This window comes from Hylobates moloch, unplaced genomic scaffold (genome assembly GCF_009828535.3).
Source record: "Hylobates moloch isolate HMO894 unplaced genomic scaffold, HMol_V3 SCAFFOLD_12, whole genome shotgun sequence".
Classification (NCBI taxonomy): Eukaryota; Metazoa; Chordata; class Mammalia; order Primates; family Hylobatidae; genus Hylobates; species Hylobates moloch.
Window position 1 is genome coordinate 40,677,449 of NW_026652287.1, and position 17,823 is coordinate 40,695,271.

Below are 17,823 nucleotides of genomic sequence, written 5' to 3' on the forward strand. Positions count from 1 at the left end.
AGGCACAGAAGCGCCTTACTAATCAGTTCCCAGAGCTGGGCCAGAGCCTGCCTGACTCCAAGACTTGAGGGCAAGGGCCAGTCCCTGGTGGGGAGCAGACAGTGGGTGCCACCCCAGGGAGGCGGCAGCTGCCTGGGGCCACAGAAGGGCTCTGAGAGGCAGGGGCTGGCAAGACCTGGGCAGCCAGGGGCTGGATCGCCCTTCCCAGGCTACAGAGGCTCAAGGAAGTTTCCGGGCAGGACCCACTCCAAGGCCCCAGGCAGCGGAGGGACTGGCCTCTCGAGTCCAGAACTGGCTCTGCGGGGTGAGGCCGGGCAGTTGTCTGGCCTGGGGCCCAGCCGCCCCACCTCCCACAGCAGCCAATCCCGGCCCAGGGCCAGGCACTCCTGAGCTGTACTCCCTCGGGCACCTGGGCAGCAGGAAGGAGGCTCAGACCATGATGTACAAACGTAGCTGTATTGGGGAGGGGGGATGGGGGAGGGACGGGTCAGTCTTCCTTCAGGCTCCCGAACACTGCGGCTGGCACGCTCTGCTGCTCCAGCCGAACCTCTGTGGGGAAGGCGGGAGCCAGTCACCCTCCTGGCGTTGGCCTGTCCCCTGAGGCCCGCCTCGGCCCTGTCCCCGTCCCCGCCCCCGCCGAGCCCTCACCGTTGGGCTCCAGGTCCATCTCGTCCTCATCCTCATCCTCGCCCAGCTGGATCTCCTCGGGGTTGACCTGCTGTGCCAGCTCTGCCAGCTCCTCTCGGGAGGCGTCACTCCTGGGGACGGGCCATGCTGCCTCAGTTCCCCACCCCGGGCCCCCTCAGGACCTGTCCCAGTCCTGTCCCGTCCAAGGACCCACCCTCACCTCACGAACAGGATCTTGCTCTGGGCGCGCAAGGGCTGGTCGCGCTCCGCCTCAGCCGCCAGCTGCTCTGCCCGCTGTTCCAGCAGCTTCATGTCGTCCATGCCGCTCTGCCCAGGGGCCAGGTCAGACACTAGCGGGTGGGAGCAGGGGGTCAGCGCCACGGGGGCCCCTCCCACACATCGGACGCTGCACTGTCCCAGTCCCCCAGGTGATGGCCCAGCCCTCAAGGAGATTGCCGTCAGGATCCGAGGCTCCCAGACCGAGAAAGCCCAGGTCAGGCCGGGCTGAGATGCCCTGGATCAGGGACCCAGCCAGCTGGGACGGCTCACCGGTGCCCGTGGCACTGCCCGAGACCTTGAGCATCTGCGAGGCCATGAAGTTGACCTGCGTGTTGTATGTGGCCTGCACGCTGCGCCGGATACGCAGCATCTCCTTGATGGTGTCCTCATTGCCATGCCGGACCTCGAAGTCCTTCCACGTCTGCCAGAACGCGCCAGTCGTCTGTGTGGGGGGCAGGGCAGGGCAGGGCAGGGGTGGGTGTGTGTGCCCGTGAGCTGGCTGACTCCGCCGCAGCCCCCAACCCAGATGCCCGTCCCTCCCTAGCCCCCAGCCCTACCCGGGGGTCACAGATCTGGGAGCAGAAGCTGTAGATGGCCCGGGCGCGGTCGATCTCCCCAAGCTTGCACTCCATGTCTGCAAACCGCAGGCACATCTCACGCGCGTGCTCGTCCGACAGCACCTGGACACCGGGGTTGGGGAGGCTGGGAGTGAGGCCGGGGTAGCTCAGGGGCTCCCAACACACCATGGCCATCCCTGTGCTTCCAGAAGGCTTCTCCCCAGCCCCTCCCACCTGCCTGGACCCCTTCCGTCTGCTCAGGGACCTCCAGCCCCAGCCCAGCCCCCCGCGGTGGGTACCTCAATGGCCTTCTGGTAGATGCCGCGGGTGTGGGTGACCCCATAGATCTCGGCCGCCCGCTTGATGTAGATGTTGAACATGTCGTACTGCTGGGTGGGCTCCACGGCCCTGGTGGCGCGCTCGTACACCGCCATGGCGTGCCGGGCCAGGCCCCACTCCTCCTCCAGCTGTGCGTATAGCAGGTACAAGGCTGGGCGGGGCACGGGGGAGAGGGGAGCACAGTCAGCCGGGGCCAGTCAGAAACCCAGCCCGCCCGCCCGCCCCATGCCCTCTGCGCACCCCCGCCCACGCCCTCTGCCCGCCTCACTCTTGGCATATTTTGGGGGGCAGCCGTCCAGAGCCTGTTCAAACAGGTCCCGCGCCCGCTCCAGCTTGCGGCCCCCATAGCGGGCAATGAATTTGGTCAGGTAGGTGCTCCAGATGTCAGACACGTTGGGCCACTTGAACAGCGAGATGCCGCGCTCGTACGCCTGTTACCAGAGGGAGAGTCACATGTGAGAGTCTGTAGATAGAGACCACCAGGCACCCAGGATGTCCTTGGGTGACATCTGTAGGGAGCCCGCCAGGATCTCCCTTGGGGCCCTTCCCTGTCCACGCCTCCCTGTCCCTAATGGCAGTTGTGGGGGTCTGTCCTCTGCACTGTCTCCCTCTGTGAGAACCCCAAGAACAGGGGTGCAATGGGACCTGCTAAGCACAGTCTGGCCCCATAGGAGGTGACATGACGGGTGAAGGTAGGTGGTTCCCCAGCTCCGCTGACGCTGGCTGCCCATCCCCAGGGAGAAGGCCGCACCCCCAGAGGGGCAGGCAGTAACACGCATGTGCATGTACGACCTCCCCATTTGTGTATCTGTATAACGCCCACACGATCCATAGAAACACACACTCAAACATGACTGCTCCGGCTGCGGGACGGGGCCTTGCCACGGAGACACACGACACACACCCTGGACCCCACAACCCGTCTCCTGAGCAGCGGGGCAGGGAGAGCCCGCAAACACTGGCACCAACACCCTCCCGACGAGTCATGGGTGCATACGGAAGTAGGACTCTGCCTGCTATGGAATGAACTGTGCCCCCTCTAAAACATTCATATGCTCAAATCTTAACCCCCAGTACCTCAAAAAGTAGATTCGTTTGAAGATGAGATCATTAAGTTAAACTGAGGTCGTTAGGGGTCGCCTAATCCATTATGACTGAGGTCCTTTTAAGAAGAGGAAATTTCAAAAGTGACACACACAAAGAGAAGGCCACACAAAAACATAGGGAGAAAGCGGCTGTCTAAGCTAAGGAGAGAGGCCTCAGGAGGAACCAGCCCTGCCCATGCCTCCATCCTGGATTTCCAGCCTCAAGGACAGGGAGAAGCTGAATCTTTGTTGTTTAAGTCACCCAGTCTGTATACTGTGTCACACAAGCCCCAGCAGACTTGTAAGTTGCCGAGGCCCCCTGGGGAGGGGACACCGCCATCAGGGGCCTCTAGGTCTGCCCCAGCCCTTCACCTTGAAGCTCTCCTCGAAGTACTTGTGCTCCTCCAGGAACATGGCATAGTTGATGACGATCTGGGGTGTGGCGATGCGCAGGTCCAGGATGCGGTCATACACAGCCTTGGTGGACTGCGGGGGTGGGGATGGGGACAGGTCGGAGCTGGTTCTGGAGCTGAGTCCGGGACCCTGTCCCTCCACAGCCACAGGCAGCTCACCTGGAAGGTACCGAGGCTCTCCTCCAGGTCAGCGAGCATGGACCAGACCTTCAGCGACTTGTACACGCGGTTCTGCACGGGCTCTGAGCCATCAAAATACTCGGCCCGGCGGGCAGGCAGCGCTGTGGCCTTCTGCAGGGGCAGACAGCAGCCGAGGAGGTGCTCAGGGGCTGTCCTGGGCCCTGGCGGTACAACCTGCAGCCCCCACCCCACAGCCTGGGCCTGTTCTCACTCGCAGCAGCCGCAAGGCCTCATCGTAGTTCTCGTGTCGGAGCTCCAGCTCCCCGCACTGACACCACACGCTTGCCAGGTCATCCACCTGCTTGAAGTTCACCTTGGTGGCCTTCTCCAGGATGACACGGGCCTGCCGGGGCGGGCAGAGGCAAGGCTGAGACCCTGCCCACCTGGACAGCTCCCACCATCAAGGGTCAGAAAGGCGACTGTGCTCACAAACATACAGGCACAAACACACAGGCGCACGCATGTGTGCACATACGCATGCACCCAAATGCACATGCATGCACACATGCGCACACACACATGCACACGCGCATGCATCCATGCACACACGTACGCACACAGGCACACACACATACATGCACACATATACAAGCACGCACACATGCATGAACACACAGGCACACGCAACAGGGTGCTCACATCATCCAGCTGCCCGTTGTCCTCATAAAACTTGGCAAATGCCACCCACAGAGTGTGGGGCTTGCCTGTGGCCTTGAAGGGGTCCACCGTCTGCACAGCCTCTGTGTAGGTGTTGATGATCTAGGGACAGGAGGGAGGAGGTCATATAGACTCAGGACCCTGCAGATGACAGTCGGGGCAGAGCTGTGGCTCTGAGGGGTGTGGCCTGGAGGGTGCTGTGGCCCCTGTTGGGAGAGGCCAGGAAGGAACTATGGCCCTTGCCAATGGTCAGGACCAAGAGAGAGCTGTGGCCCAAGGGGCAGGGCCAAGAGAGCTGTGGCCCGAAGGGGCAGGGCCAGGAGAGAGCTGTGGCCCTCCAAGGGGTGGGGCCAGGAGGGAGCTGTGGCTCTGAGGGGCGGGGCTAGGGCAGGATGAGAACCCCAAGAACAGGGGTGGAATTGGACCTACTAAGCAGAGTCAGGTCCCTAGAAGGTGACATTATGGGTGAAGGTGGGTGGCTCCCCAGTTCTGCAGGAAACTGTGGTCCTCAGGGGCAGGACCGGGGCAGGCTTCACGCACCTCCCGGGGGCGGCCCTGGTGCAGGGCGACACGCTTGTGCCACTCGTGCACGTGGTGTGGGTTTTGGCGCAGCAAGACGCTGTTGAGGAGCAGGGGCCGCCGGCTGATGAGCTGCTCGAAGCGGGCTAGGCGCAGCTCCAGGTCCACATCATCTGGGAGCCGCGAACATGTTTGTGAGGGGCGGAGACCCAGGATGCAGGTCGCCGGATGCCACCGCCTCCGCTCCCCACCCTCACTCCGCTCCCCACCCTCACTCCGCTCCAGTCCCCAGCCAAGTGCTCTGGGCCCTAGACACTCAGCTCAGGTGTCCACCTGAGCCCCACCTCCAGCCCCAGGTACTGCGGATACCCCCTCCTTCCCCACTGTTCCCCTAGCCCTCCTGCCCTGCCAGGCTCTGGCCCAGGCCTGAGACGTGTCCCCATTCCTGGCTCCTCCAAGACCCCCACACCCCCTGCATCCACCCAGCCTCCTTCCCTGCTGGCCCCCAGCTGAGCCTCCTGGGGCTGCCCCAACTGAGATGTGTCCCGCCCCTACCGCTAATGTCCACTCAGCTCTCTCCCCACCAGCCAGGGCCCCCAGAGGCTCACCCTCCTCCTCGCGCCCCAGCTCTGAGGCGGTCTCCATCTTTGCGGCGATCATGCTCTCCTCAAACTGGGCGTAGCTGTCAAACACCTGCGTGAAGTCCCGCACGGTCATCACCGTCCGGATGGCCTCCTCGTACACGTCCCGAGCCTGTGGGGACCCAGGGAAGGGGAGGTGAGAGGAAAGTGACACAGGGGACAGGCAGTAGCACTCTTAGCATGAGCCCCAATCTGGAACCCCTGGGGGCCTTCTGGGGGCCCATCCAGCACCTCTGGGCAGTGATTCCAGGACACAGCCTCAGTACAGCCTTCTCACCCCCACCCTGCCCTGCACTGCCAGGGTGATCTTGGGAGCTTCAGGACCTCCTTAGTAAACCAGGTGACTACCCTTTGTGCACAGTGACCTCAGACGCGACTGAGACACGTGTGAAGCACTTGGCACCCAATAGGTGACCAAAAACCCCCCAGCACCTATGGGTCCACCCTGCAGGGACCCTCGCCTCAGCTCATCCTCCGAGGGCTCAGAATTTGCTCCAAAGCACTCCTCTCGCTTGCCTGACCCTCTTCCCCAGCCCGCCTGTCCCCCACCTGGCTCACCCACCCCAGCTCAGGTCCCCTCTCTCTACCCAGCCCTGACAGGTCTTGCCCTGCTGCCTCCGACAGCCTTGGCCTACACGTACCCCTGGAAGGGGCGCTGTGAAGCGCATGCCGCCCACACCCCACTGGCGGCTCCCCTAGCCAGCAGCACGGCCAGCCCGTTTGGCTTTCGAGGCTCCCAACCTATCTTCCCTGGGTTCCTGAGCCTCCCCGCTCTCGGCTCCGGCCCCCTCTGCACCCACCTGCCCCCAGGCCATCCCCTGAGCTTGCCACTCCCCTGCCTGCCAAGAGCCATAGTCAGCTAACCCCTGATGGAGTGGCCCTCACACCACATAGCTCCTCAGTGCAGTGCCTGAGTCACTGAGCTGATTGGTGACAGGCAGTAACTGTCACTCTGATTTTACAAAAGAAGACACTCCACCTTAGTGGGGCCAAGGCCGCACAGCCAGAGGGTGATCTCTGAACACAAATGTGGCTGACTCCAAGGCTGATGTGCTTGCGGGACGGAGTGTTCCCCTCCCCTCACCAGGATGGCAATCATGTGCAGGGACATGCATGTCTGTCACAAATGGCACCTTTTTTTTTTTTTTGAGATGGAGTCTCGCTCTGCCACCCAGGCTGGAGTGCAGTGGCGTGATCACAGCTCACGGCAAATTCCACCTCCCAAGTTCAAGCGATTCTCCTGCCTCAGCCTCCCAAGTAGCTGGGATTACAGGCGCCCACCACCATGTCTGACTAATTTTTGTATTTTTAGTAGAGATGGGGTTTCACCATGTTGGCCAGGCTGATCTTGAACTGCTGACCTCAAGTGATCCTACCGCCTCGGCCTCCCAAAGTGCTGGGATGACAGGTGTGAGCCACCGCGCCCGGCCATAAATGGCACGTTTTCTGCCTGTGCATGTGTTGACATGTGTCGCTGAGTGTCGGAGGGAGACCCCGCCCCGAACCCAGAGGCCGGTGTGCCAGCGTGCACCTTCTCGAAGTGGCCGCTGCGGATGTAGTAGTCGGCGAGAGAACACCAGAGCTTGCCCAGCTGGTCGGTGAAGCGGGTGAGGCCCCCGCGGATGATGGCGTCCACATTGAGGGACTGTACCTTGTCTGGATTCTGGGAGATGAGGTCGCACAGCTCGTGCCACAGCTGCAGGGCATGAGGCAGTTGGGGGAGAGTCTCAGGCTCAGTCACGGAGGGCGGTGGCCCTCCCACCCGGCTCCCGGCTCCCGGCAGGCCCACCTGGTAGTTAGACTTGCCGGCCTTGGACACGAAACGCTCGTCGTTCACCACGGTGGCCAGGCGCTGGGCGGCCTCATCCAGCCGGTCACTTGACTTGAGGTACTCAATGTACTCCTCTGCACTCTCGGGACTCAGCTGGGGACCGAGCCACCCCTCAGGCAGTCAGTGGGGTGCCAGGGCTATGCCCACCTCCCGATTCAGTGGCTTTGGGGCGCCCCCGGCCAACACCCATTTACGACTGTCTCGGGCAAAAGCAAGCCCTGTCAAACCAGCCTCAGCCCCACTGGTCCAGCCTGGTTCCTACTGGTCTAGCCTCGGCCCCACTGGGTTAGGCTCAACCCCCTATGGGTCCTGCCTTGGCTCCACTGGTCCAGCCTCAGTCCTGACTAGACCAGCTGTGGACTTTTTGGGTTAGCCTTGACCCGCGAGGGCACAGCCTTGAATGCAGTGGTCCAGTCTCAGCCCCAATGGTCCAGCCTTGGTCCTTTTGGGTTAGAATTGACCCCCAAACCACAATGGGTCCAACCTTGGCTCCACTAGTCCAGCCTCAGTCCTAACGGGTCTAGCCTTGGCCCCTTTGGGTCAGCCTTGATCACATGGGTCTAGCCTTGACTAAAGTGTCCAGCCTGGGCCCCATGGGTCCAGCCTCAGTCCTGACTGGGCCAGCTTAGAATCCAAATGTCACAAAACAGATACTGTAAGTTTGAGCAAACCATGCCCCACTCCTGCCTGGCTGGTGCTTCCACTCTCCACCCTGCCTGCTTCTTCCCACCCCTATTCCTGGCCCTCATCATGGCTGTGGTTTTACTCTAGTTCATGCCATCAGCTCATATGCATCTTGTCTTCCTAGTTAGACTAAAAGCTCTGTGCAGGAAGGGAGTGTCTTAGTTACACTGTCCTCAGCACCCATCACTATGCCTAATGTGAAACCGGTGTGAGCAAACTATTTGGAAAATAAAGACATGAATCATGGACAACAAAACACATGCATCTCCAGGAGCCTCTTCCCACATCCCGTCTGCTAGGTGATATCCTACATGGAGCTAGTGTCACGGTGAGGCCGTTTCTGGAAACTAACCTGGGGAACCAGCGCAACTGCTCAGCTCACCTTGAGGAAGCGCCGATAGCCTCGCACAGCTGTCTCAGGCAGTGGGTGTGAGCGCAGGAAGCGCAGATACAGGGGCCAAATTCGAGAGTGCTGCGTGATGGGCAGTGCCCGGAGGGCACGGTCGAAGGTGCGGCGGGTGTGTGTGACGCGCCCCTGGTCCATGAGGAACTGGCAGTAATCTAGCCACAGACGAGGCATCTGGGGGTGTGAGGAGAGGCAGCTGGGGCTAAGCCATGGACTCCATGGCCTGGCCATAGACACTCGATGTCCTGTGGCTGAGCCACACCTGGGGCCTCCACATAAATGCCGCGCGACCCAGAAACCCCCAGCTCCAGGACTGAGTCCAGCCCAACTTCCCATGCAAAGAAGCAACAGGAATCCAAGCCCCCATCCCTAACATGCCGAACCCAGCCCCTGTCCCTGCCCCACCCACCACCATGGACTGAGCCCCACCTCCCGATTCATCCCCTCGCCTAGCCCCAACCTTGTGCATGAACACAAAGGCCCTCTCATGACAGTTGTTGACATCTTCATAGGCAGGGTCGGTCACACAGCGATGCTTCACCTGTGCCCGACGCGCCTTCAGGTATCGGTACCAGAGTTTGTAGCTGGGGAATAGGAGGGGACAGATGCTGATCGGTCAGCTTTATGGACCCCCCCCAGAACCATTTGCCCTGCCCCAGTTGGCAAATATGGGAAGAAGGGGTGTGGAAGCAGTGACATGTCTCAGCAATGACAGGGACAGACTGGGACATCAGAGAAGGTGCGCTGACCCATCAAGGGACGTACAGGTCAGTGATGGAACATGAAGCAATCACCCGGGACCTACTTGGCAGTTTTGTTATAACTGGACCAGGTTGGGTGGGAGCTGGTGGGCAGGGCAGCTGGAGCCATTCCCACCTGCAGGGCAGCAGCTTGAGTGCCCGCTCGTATAGCTGATTGAGCCTGGGCTTTGGGGCGCCCTGTTTGAACTCGATGTAGCGAAGCCAGCATTTGACAGAGAACTGGTTCCGCATGATTTCCTCCTCATACGGGAGGTCCTCTTCCTCCTGCCAGGGCCAGGGAATGGGAAGAAGAGAGACCTACCCTCAGAGCCTGTGTGCAGCACCATCCTACTGCTGGGGCTCAAGTCCAAACTCCGGACTTTTACCTAGATCCCACCACCCACCAAGGAAGTCAGGTCACCAGATGCCCAGGTACCAAACCAGATGCCCAGACACCAAGACAGTGGCCCAGACCTTTACCCCTCGGAATTCAACTACCCAAAATCGAACCCAAATCATCAGACTTCTCAGTCATTAGGGCTCTGGGCCAGGAATGAGTCCGCATCACCACTCGCTTTCTGCCCCAGATGGTCAGACTCCTTAGTTACCAAGGCCCTGGCCCAGATGCCAGGCCTCTGTCCTGGACACCAGACCCCACTTCTTCAAAACGTGCCTCTTCCCAGACACCAGGCCTTTGGCCCCTCAGACTCCCACTGTCACCATCTGACCCATCTCCACCCCAGGCCCAGATGACCAGATCTTTACCCCAGCCACCAGGGCTCTCAGGTCCCGATTCCAAGCCACTAGCCCCGCCCCCCGGATCCCACTAGCCAGCATCTAGCTCAACTCTGCCCCAGAAGTTAAAAGCTAGGCCTTTATCTCATAAGAGGAGTTATACACCAGAAACCAAGCCTTTAACTCTGCACACCAAGAAACTGGTGAAGATGTCACGCCTCTACTCCAGACAGTAAGTATTTCATTGGCCATCGCCTGACAAGCTCCACATCACCAGGGTTCTTCTAGCCTGGCCACCACCCCAGAAACTGTCATGCTGCAGTCCAGGCCTAGAGACCGCTATCCAGAAAACCAAGTCTTCATCCCAGAAACCAGAACCCTGGCCTCGCAATCACGCCTTTACTTCAGACACCGGTCTTCACCTCTCAAGGTTCAGTTATGCGATCTCCCTCCTCTCCCATTCCCTGCACGCCCCCATTTCCGCCCCTGGTTCGGGAGGCTAGACGCTTCCCTTCGACAGTAGTTTTCTACTCAGACCCTAAGATACACCATATTTTTACTCCTGGACAGTTCGGTGCGGACATGACGATCCGGTCTCTGGCCCGTTAGGGTTCCCAGCCCTTGGCCTGGCGGTTTCGGCCTAAATCCCCTTGACGACCCGGCCCCGATCCCCTGCGGCGTCCAGGTCCCAATGCCCCAACGCAGGCCACCCCCGGCTCCTCTGTGGACTCACGAAGACAAGGTCCGGCCGCTCCGGCCGCGAAAGTCGCGCCATCACCACCATTTTTCTGGATGCCCAGGTATAGGCGAAGAGTCGCGCGCTTATGACGTCTACCGCTGACGGCCCGCCCCTCCAAGCCAGACCCGTTTTCTATTGGTTAAATCCTTTTTGACGGACAGGCTCACGTTACTGACTTCGTTTCGAAGACGCCAGCGAACGGAAGCAGAATAGAGGCGCCCGAAGATGCGTCATCAGGATACACATTGGCCAATCAGCTTCAGCAATGGAGCGTGCAAAACACCAGTGAGCTTCTGTCTTGCTGGAGGGTCGGCTTTGGGCGGAAGTGGCTTTGTTGACCGGGAGAAACGAGATGGGGGTGAAGCTGGAGATATTTCGGGTCAGTGGACACAGGAGTGGGTTGGGAGGCTTGGCAGGGGATCTTCCTGGATCTGAAGATGAGGTTAGAAATGGGGGAACTTCAAAGGAAGAGGGCACTCCAAGGAGAAAGCTCTTAAGATTTGAGAGGAACGGACGCTGGGTTGAGGGGGTTCTCGGATTTGAGCTTCTGGGTTTGGGGGCTGTGGGAGGGCTGGTCCGAGTAAGGACCTCAGAGAGGGGTGAGCTGAGAAGGGGGCTCTAAAGAAGGAAGACTTAAGATCCTGGGGGAGCTCTCGTGCTCGTGGTGGGTGGGTGTCTATGACAGGGAGATTCCTAGACTTCGAGAAGTGGAGTTGAAGAGTGACGCCTCCTGGGTTTGGGGGTGCTCCCGGGATCTTAAGTGGGGATTGGTAATGAGGTCTCGAGGAGATGCTTTTGATTGTAGCTGGGGCCTCTGTGTGTCTGTCTGTCTTTGAGAGGAAGACTCCAGCTCAGGGGGGACTTTCAGGAATGAGGCCTCCTGGATTATAGGAGTTAGGTTTTAGGGTGCGAGGTTTCTGTACCCTTGGTGGGAGTTCTGGGGTTCTTGGGTTGGCCGTAACGAGGCGCTTCTGGACTCTGCAGTAGGATGGGTCCCCCAGGCTCTGAGGAGCCTCTGCACATTGCTTGGGGGGGCTCACGTCACCCACCCTCTGCCATTCCAGATGATAATCTACCTCACTTTCCCTGTGGCTATGTTCTGGGTTTCCAATCAGGCCGAGTGGTTTGAGGACCATGTCATACAGCGCAAGGTGGGCATAAGAGGAGTGTTTGAGGGTTCATTCCAGGGGTGGGAGAGGGTGTGGGGCACCAATCTGCTGGGGACCAATGTCTGCCTCCCATAAGCCGACCCTACCCTGATGTGGGGCTCTGGAGGCTCTTGGCTCGTGTCCCAGTTGTGACTTTTCCTTACAGAGGGAGCTGTGGCCACCTGAGAAGGTAAGTGATCTCTTCTTCCTGCCAGAGGGATGGAGGAGGCTGGATTCTTGTATCCAGGATGGGTTTTAGATGAAAATTTTAGGCCAGGCACAGTGGCTTATGCCTGTAATCCCAGGGCATGGGAGGCGGAGGTTGGTAGATTACTTGAGGTCAGGAGTTCAAGACCAGCCTGGCCAATATGGCGAAACCCCATGTCTACAAAAATACAAAAATTAGCCGGGCGTGGTGGCAGGCGCCTATAATTCCAGCTGCTTGGGAGACTGAGGGAGGAGAATCACTTGAACCCAGGAGGCGGAGGTTGCAGTGAGCCCAAGATCATCACGCCACTGCACTCCAGCCTGGGCAATAGAGCGAGACTTTGTCTCAAAAAGGAACATTTTACTCTCAGCCATGAGTAAGGTACCGAGAGCCGAGGAGTAGATGGTTTCCTTATTGCCTTCTCCTGGAAGAGTGAAGCGGATCCCACTTGGACCACTTTGTAATTGGCAGGGGGCTTCCAGTGAAGACACTGAATGAACCCTGAAGCCGTGGTCTGGGGCAGGGTGGTGGGAGAGTGGGAGGGGGGTCCCGGCTCTGAGGTGTGTGCCCCTTCCCCCTTCCTGTCCCACCCGCTTCTCCACCCCTAGCTTCAAGAGATAGAGGAGTTCAAAGAGAGGTTACGGAAGCGGCGGGAGGAGAAGCTCCTTCGCGATGCCCAGCAGAACTCCTGAGGCCTCCAAGTGGGAGTTCTAGCCCCTCCCCGATGAAATATACATATACTCAGTTCCTTGTTACTTATGGAAGTGTTTTATTCTTTTATCATCTTTTGGGGGCCGAGTGAGACCCAGGATGCCTCAGGCCCTCAGGGGGCTTGTGTCGGGGGCTGGGGGCTGCTGTTCCGACGGAAGCCGAGAGCGGTCGGGTCCTGAGGGGTGAGCAGGGGTTGGGGACTGAGGGTCCCAGCTCGTTTCTGCGCTCCGTCCTGTGGATGAAGAGGGGTCAGCCAGTGGGAGGGCTCAAGGGCAGCGCCAGCCAGAGATGGCGAACACTGGAGAGAGGGTGCAGGTAGGCACCGTGTCCCACCTCCTCATGAGCACTGGTCTATGTTTACCTTCAATATCTGCCATTTAGGGTGGCATTTGAGTGTGAGGTGGCAGGTCTTGGGGCCCTCGCTGGGGTCTCAATCAGAACCCAAGCTTCGTGTATGTGTGAAGTCAACACATGTGAGTATGCAAATGTATATATCCTATGCGTGAGCTTACGTGCCCTCCTCCCTGGGGTACCTTCCTAGGAAGGGGTCCTACTTTCTCCCTTTGGCCTCCCCAGAACCTTCAGACTTGAGGGCAGGAGCCACAAGTTCCAGCCACGGGTCTGACACTAGCATGGCCCCTGTGTAACCTTGGGCCCCTCTAGCCACTGCCTGGGCCTTCGCCCTCCCATCTGAAGTCAGGGCAGTGGATGGACAGAGGTGGGACAGGCCCTGTTTTCTCCTGGCTGGGGTGGAGGGCAGGATCGGAGAGCACTGCCTGGTGGGTTTCTCCTCGGCATCGCCAGAACATCACCTACCTTGGACCCCACGGGCTGGAAGCCGGGCAGGCTGCTGACTGTCACACGTTGGTCATCCATGCGGCGGCCCTGGGTACTGGCCAGCATGTCCATGAGGCTGTCCATCTCAGGGGTGGGGTCGCTCTCTGCGTGGACGTTCACAGACTTGGGAGGACACAGCCGGACTGGGGGCCCCCAACCCTACCCCTTCACCCCCACGCAGATGCTTCAGGGTGCACAACTACCCTCCCACACCCCGTGCCCCCAGGCTCTCCAGATGACCACTTGCCCTGCACTCCCACCCTGTTCACGCCCCATGGACAGCACCCTTGTGCCCATGCTCACGGCTCTTGGTGGTCTGGTCCGGCCCGGCCTGCAGTGAACAGCGCTGCCCCTCCATCCGGTCACCCTGCACGTGGCTCAGCAGATTGAAGAAGCCCTCCTGGTCTGGGGAGCCCGCCTGGGGACAGACCCGCTCAGTCTGGCTGGCCCTTCAGCTTGGGGGGCCCTCCCCAACCTTCCCAGCCAGCCTGCTCACACCCTGACCCCGGGGCCTGCCGTCCCTTCTTCCTCAGCCCTCACCATGGTCCCCGCCGATCCTCTGCAGAGCTGTTCTGAATGAGACATGAGTCTCCTTCCCAATCTCGGCCCCTGCCCCAGGGGCCTGGCCAGCAGTGCCACTTCACGTGGTACCGCCTCAAGGGACAGGCTCCGATGCCAGTGTCCCGCCGTCCTAGATTGGGGCCTGATGAGTGTGGCCTGGGAGCTGGGACACAAATCAGGGAAACAGCTCTCCTTGGCCCAGGAGCTACCCCTAGGTCCCAGCATCTCCTGTCAATAGGGGTCCACACGGAGAGCCCTGCCCTCTGCCCTGGGGCCTGGCACTCAGACCCCCAAGCCCACCAGCCCCTTTCTACAGCCACAACTGGGTCAGGGGGTCCTAGGAGACTCACTCGCTAATTAGGTGCCCTACAAACTAATTAGTCTTGTCAATCATGGGCTCTGAGACCTTGAGCTGGGGGTGGGGTGGGGGCAGGGCCCTCTCACCTCGGCACAGGGGCCTGAGCCTTCCTCCGTCTTCTCCTCCTGATCCATCATGTCCCTGGACTCCAGTCACTTTTCCGCTGGCCTCTGCCCCGGCCCAGTGCCAGAGAGGGCCTTTTAAACGTCCAGGACGTGGGGGTGTGGATTCTCCCCATCCCCAAATCCCCAGCTCATGCCCCATCTGCTCCCACCCAAGCTTAAGCCCCATAAAGATCATCCAGATAATTGTTTGCCCACAACGATGCTGGATCTGGCATGGGGGGTAGGGGGCAGGGCGACCTGGGCTTGGACCTCGCTGGGCCCAGCAGCAATGACCGGACCCCAGGGACTCTCGGGTGTGATGTCACAAAAGGCCTGAGCAGCGTCCCCACAGTTGGAGAAGGGAGGCCAACAGTGTAGGGTGGTAGCTGGCTTAGGCGAGGACTTGCAGGTGTCCCCACCCAGCCACCCAGGTTCCCCCACTGGCTCCTGGAAGGGCAGCTGCCACCTGCAGTCGGTACAGAAAGAGGAGGTTGGAGTCAAAGGCCCCTTCCCTCCCTCCCTCTCTGCACCTGCCTCAGACACCACCGGCCACCCTAGCTCCAGCTCTGTCTCCTTGGCAGCAAGTCAAGGGGTCTCCCAGCCACCCTTCCTTCAACTCACTGTCCCTGGAGCCTGGTTGCCTGCCCCAGACCCCAAAACAAGAAAGTCTGGGGTCTCATGTTCCCACACCACCCAAATGCCAGGTTGAGCTATCTCCTCTCCTCTATCACCCTAGCCCCAGGTGGGAACAGGAGGCGAGACTCCCTGGGGACAGAGGCAGGTGGGGAGAGGACATCCCTGCCTTCTCCCTCGAGCCGCTGTGGCTTTCCCTCAGTGCCCAAGCAGGGGATGCCACTGGGAGGTCCCCATCCCCTTCCCTGCGTTCCCCAAGACGCCTTTACAGAAACCAGTGGAAGTTTCATCTCAGAATGAATGGGCTGCGCTATCACCACCTCTGCCCGAGGCTCCCCTGTTCCACAAAGGGCCAAGTTCACACTCTCCCTCTATGCCAACGAAGTGTCCCCCTCCTCAGCATGTGTATCCCTTTCCTAGGCCTGCCAGAACAAAGTATCATAGACCAGATGGCTTAAAGCAACATAAGTTGACTTTTATTATATATTTTTATATAGAGATGAGGTCTCACTATATTGCCCAGGCTAGTCTCAAACTCCTGGGTTCATGTGATCCTCCCGCCTGGGCCTCCCAAAGTGCTGGGGTTACAGGCATGAGCCACCATGCTCAGCCTTTAAAATTTTTTTTTTAACAGAAATTTATTGAGCCAACATTCCAGAGGCCAGAGCCTGAGATGAAGGTGTTGGCAGAGCTGTGCTCCCTCTGAAAAGCAGGTCTCAGGAGCCCTCCTTGCCCCTCCCTGGCTGTTGGCAGTGGCCTGCCGTCCTTGGTGTCCTTGGCTTGTCATTGCAGCTCTTCACTCCCTGCCTCTGTGGTCACATGGCATTCTCCCTCTGTGTCCCAGTCTTCATATACCCATTTCCCCACCCCCCACCAACCACCTACACAGAATCAGGCAGACATATAACTATCTTACAAGGACACGAGTGAGATTGCATTAGAGGCCTACTCTACCCAGTGTGACCTCACGCTCACTGCTAATATCTATAATAACCCCATTTCAAATAAGATCCTATTGTGGGGTATTGGGGATTAGTACTTCATATCTATTGGGGGTTAGTGGTGGGGTGGCTGGCCCTATCAGCTCTCCGTTCCCCCAAGGGGTCAGGCTGAGAAGCTGGAGGCGGTCCTGGCTTCCATCCCCCCAGGATCTGGAGGGTTCCCCGCTTTCTCCTGCTCAAAACTCTTCCCTTCTCAAGACAAAACCCAAACACCTAGGGGTCGTGGAAGTGTTCTAAAATGGATTGTGGTAATGGACACACAACTCCAAAAATACTGAAAGCCATTGACTTATGCACCTTAGGTCAGCGAGTTGTATGGTATGTGAATTATATCTCAGTAAAGCTGTTAAAAAAGGAGGAAAGGGCAGGGTGCGGTGGCTCATACCTAAAATCCTAACACTTTGGGAGGCCAAGGCAGGAGGATCCCTTGAGCCCAGGAGTTTCATACCAGCCTGGGCAACACAGGGAGACCCTGTCTCTTAACAACAACAACAACAAAATCAGCTGGGCATGGTGGCATGCACCTGTAGTCCCAGCTACTTAGGAGGCCGAGGTGGAAGAATCCCTTGAGCTCAGGAAATCGAGGCTGCAGTGAGCTATGATTGTGCCACTGCCCTCCAGCCTGAGCAACAGAGCGAGACCCATCTCTTTACGAAATAAAAACAAACAAAAACGGGGAGGAGGGAGAAGAAGGAAGAAAGGAAAGGAAAAGGAAAGGAAAGGAAGAAATAGCTCAAACTCCTACCTACAGTTGCCAACCGTCCTGGTTTGCCTGTGACTGTCCTATTTTTAGCACTGAAAGTCCTGCATCCTGGCACTGGGATGGGTCAGCCTGACCTTGTCCTACAGAAGTCTGGCCCCTGCTGCCCCTACCCTCCAGCCTTCTTAAGCTCGGGTCTCCTCCCTTCTCTACCTGGACATGCTGTGTGGCTGCTTCTAGAATTCATTCAGGGATAATGTCAAAAGGCTGATTCTTCAGAGAGGCCCTCGGGGGTCATCCTCAATAAAGTCCCCTCCCACCCCTACCTTCCATGGCACTTGCTGTCACATTAGTTTATTTCCTTTAGGGCAGCATGGATCCTTTCCCCCCAAGACCTTCGGGTCTGATTCACTCCCTATGTCCCATGTAAGTGGCAGGGGCTTGGTACCTTCATCAACACAGCCGAGCGAAGGAACCAGCTCAGACCAGCAAGAGTCTGTTTACGCACATACCTCGCACCTTAAGTCGGAGACCTCATTTTGTATGGGTGCTGCTGGGGCTGTGCCTTCCAAGCAACAGGACACACAGCAGAAGCAGCTTCTGAAATTCCGAGTTGAGTGTGTGTGTGTGTGTGTGTGTGTGTGTGTGTGTGTGTGTGTTTGCAAGCATTTGAGGGCGTCACTCACCCCATGTGTGTATCAGCATGTTAATTCGATTGTTGGTCCACGAGGGTAAGCGTGGCTCCTCCCGGAAGAGGGTAAGGCTGTGACAAATGCTCCCCGGGGACAGGATCCTGGCTTGAATCCCAGCAGGCTCACTCGTCGTGGCCTTGGATTAGGGATCCCGCTAAGCCTCGGTTTCCTCGTCAGGACATCGGGCAGGACTGAATGAAAATTATGTTCAGGTGCCTGCACACGAGGTCTCCAGGTCTCCTGAATCCAACAAAAGTTATCCAAGACGGCTGCTGCTGCTGCTGCTGCCTCTAAACCCTGAAGTACAGAAGGCAAGTGGGTCCAGATCCCAGGCCCAGACAGTGGCGGCCCGGTGGCATCGAGTGGGCGCCGTGTATCTTGCAGACACGCAACCTCCCGGGGAAGATGGAGGGATTATTGCCCTGCGATCCCGCTTCG

At 58.9% G+C, this 17,823-nt stretch overlaps 3 protein-coding genes across 6 annotated transcripts; 1 reads left to right on the forward strand and 2 right to left on the reverse strand.

Moving 5' to 3' along the window:
* Nucleotides 1-437: 437 nt before the first annotated feature.
* XAB2 (XPA binding protein 2) lies at nucleotides 438-10,508 on the reverse strand. Its single transcript, XM_032169474.2, has 19 exons — nucleotides 10,427-10,508; nucleotides 9,095-9,243; nucleotides 8,679-8,802; nucleotides 8,195-8,392; nucleotides 7,087-7,221; nucleotides 6,829-6,993; nucleotides 5,265-5,409; nucleotides 4,678-4,829; nucleotides 4,120-4,239; nucleotides 3,692-3,823; nucleotides 3,460-3,591; nucleotides 3,260-3,373; nucleotides 2,071-2,233; nucleotides 1,763-1,953; nucleotides 1,464-1,586; nucleotides 1,177-1,348; nucleotides 848-977; nucleotides 649-758; nucleotides 438-549 (listed from the first exon to the last, which is right to left on the reverse strand). Exons 1-19 carry the CDS (start codon nucleotides 10,475-10,477, stop codon nucleotides 488-490), a joined length of 2,568 nt encoding a protein of 855 aa, XP_032025365.1. The 5' UTR covers nucleotides 10,478-10,508; the 3' UTR covers nucleotides 438-487.
* A 194-nt stretch (nucleotides 10,509-10,702) lies between these two features.
* On the forward strand, nucleotides 10,703-12,543 carry LOC116478359 (protein PET100 homolog, mitochondrial). Of its 2 annotated transcripts, none has more exons than XM_032169482.2 (4): nucleotides 10,703-10,811; nucleotides 11,497-11,583; nucleotides 11,747-11,770; nucleotides 12,397-12,543. In XM_032169482.2, the coding sequence occupies exons 1-4, from the start codon at nucleotides 10,785-10,787 to the stop codon at nucleotides 12,478-12,480; spliced, it is 222 nt and encodes a 73-aa protein (XP_032025373.1). In that variant the 5' UTR covers nucleotides 10,703-10,784; the 3' UTR covers nucleotides 12,481-12,543. The 2 variants fall into 2 exon arrangements, with proteins under 2 accessions (XP_032025373.1, XP_032025371.1); XM_032169480.2 differs by having other exon boundaries at nucleotides 10,712-10,874.
* PCP2 (Purkinje cell protein 2) lies at nucleotides 12,531-14,666 on the reverse strand. Of its 3 annotated transcripts, none has more exons than XM_058425529.1 (4): nucleotides 14,342-14,666; nucleotides 13,640-13,754; nucleotides 13,316-13,440; nucleotides 12,531-12,731 (listed from the first exon to the last, which is right to left on the reverse strand). In XM_058425529.1, the coding sequence occupies exons 1-4, from the start codon at nucleotides 14,390-14,392 to the stop codon at nucleotides 12,612-12,614; spliced, it is 411 nt and encodes a 136-aa protein (XP_058281512.1). In that variant the 5' UTR covers nucleotides 14,393-14,666; the 3' UTR covers nucleotides 12,531-12,611. The 3 variants fall into 3 exon arrangements, with proteins under 3 accessions (XP_058281512.1, XP_032025370.1, XP_032025369.1); XM_032169479.2 differs by lacking the exon at nucleotides 14,342-14,666 and adding an exon at nucleotides 13,877-13,985; XM_032169478.2 differs by lacking the exon at nucleotides 14,342-14,666 and adding an exon at nucleotides 13,841-13,881.
* Between the last annotated feature and the right edge of the window lie 3,157 nt (nucleotides 14,667-17,823).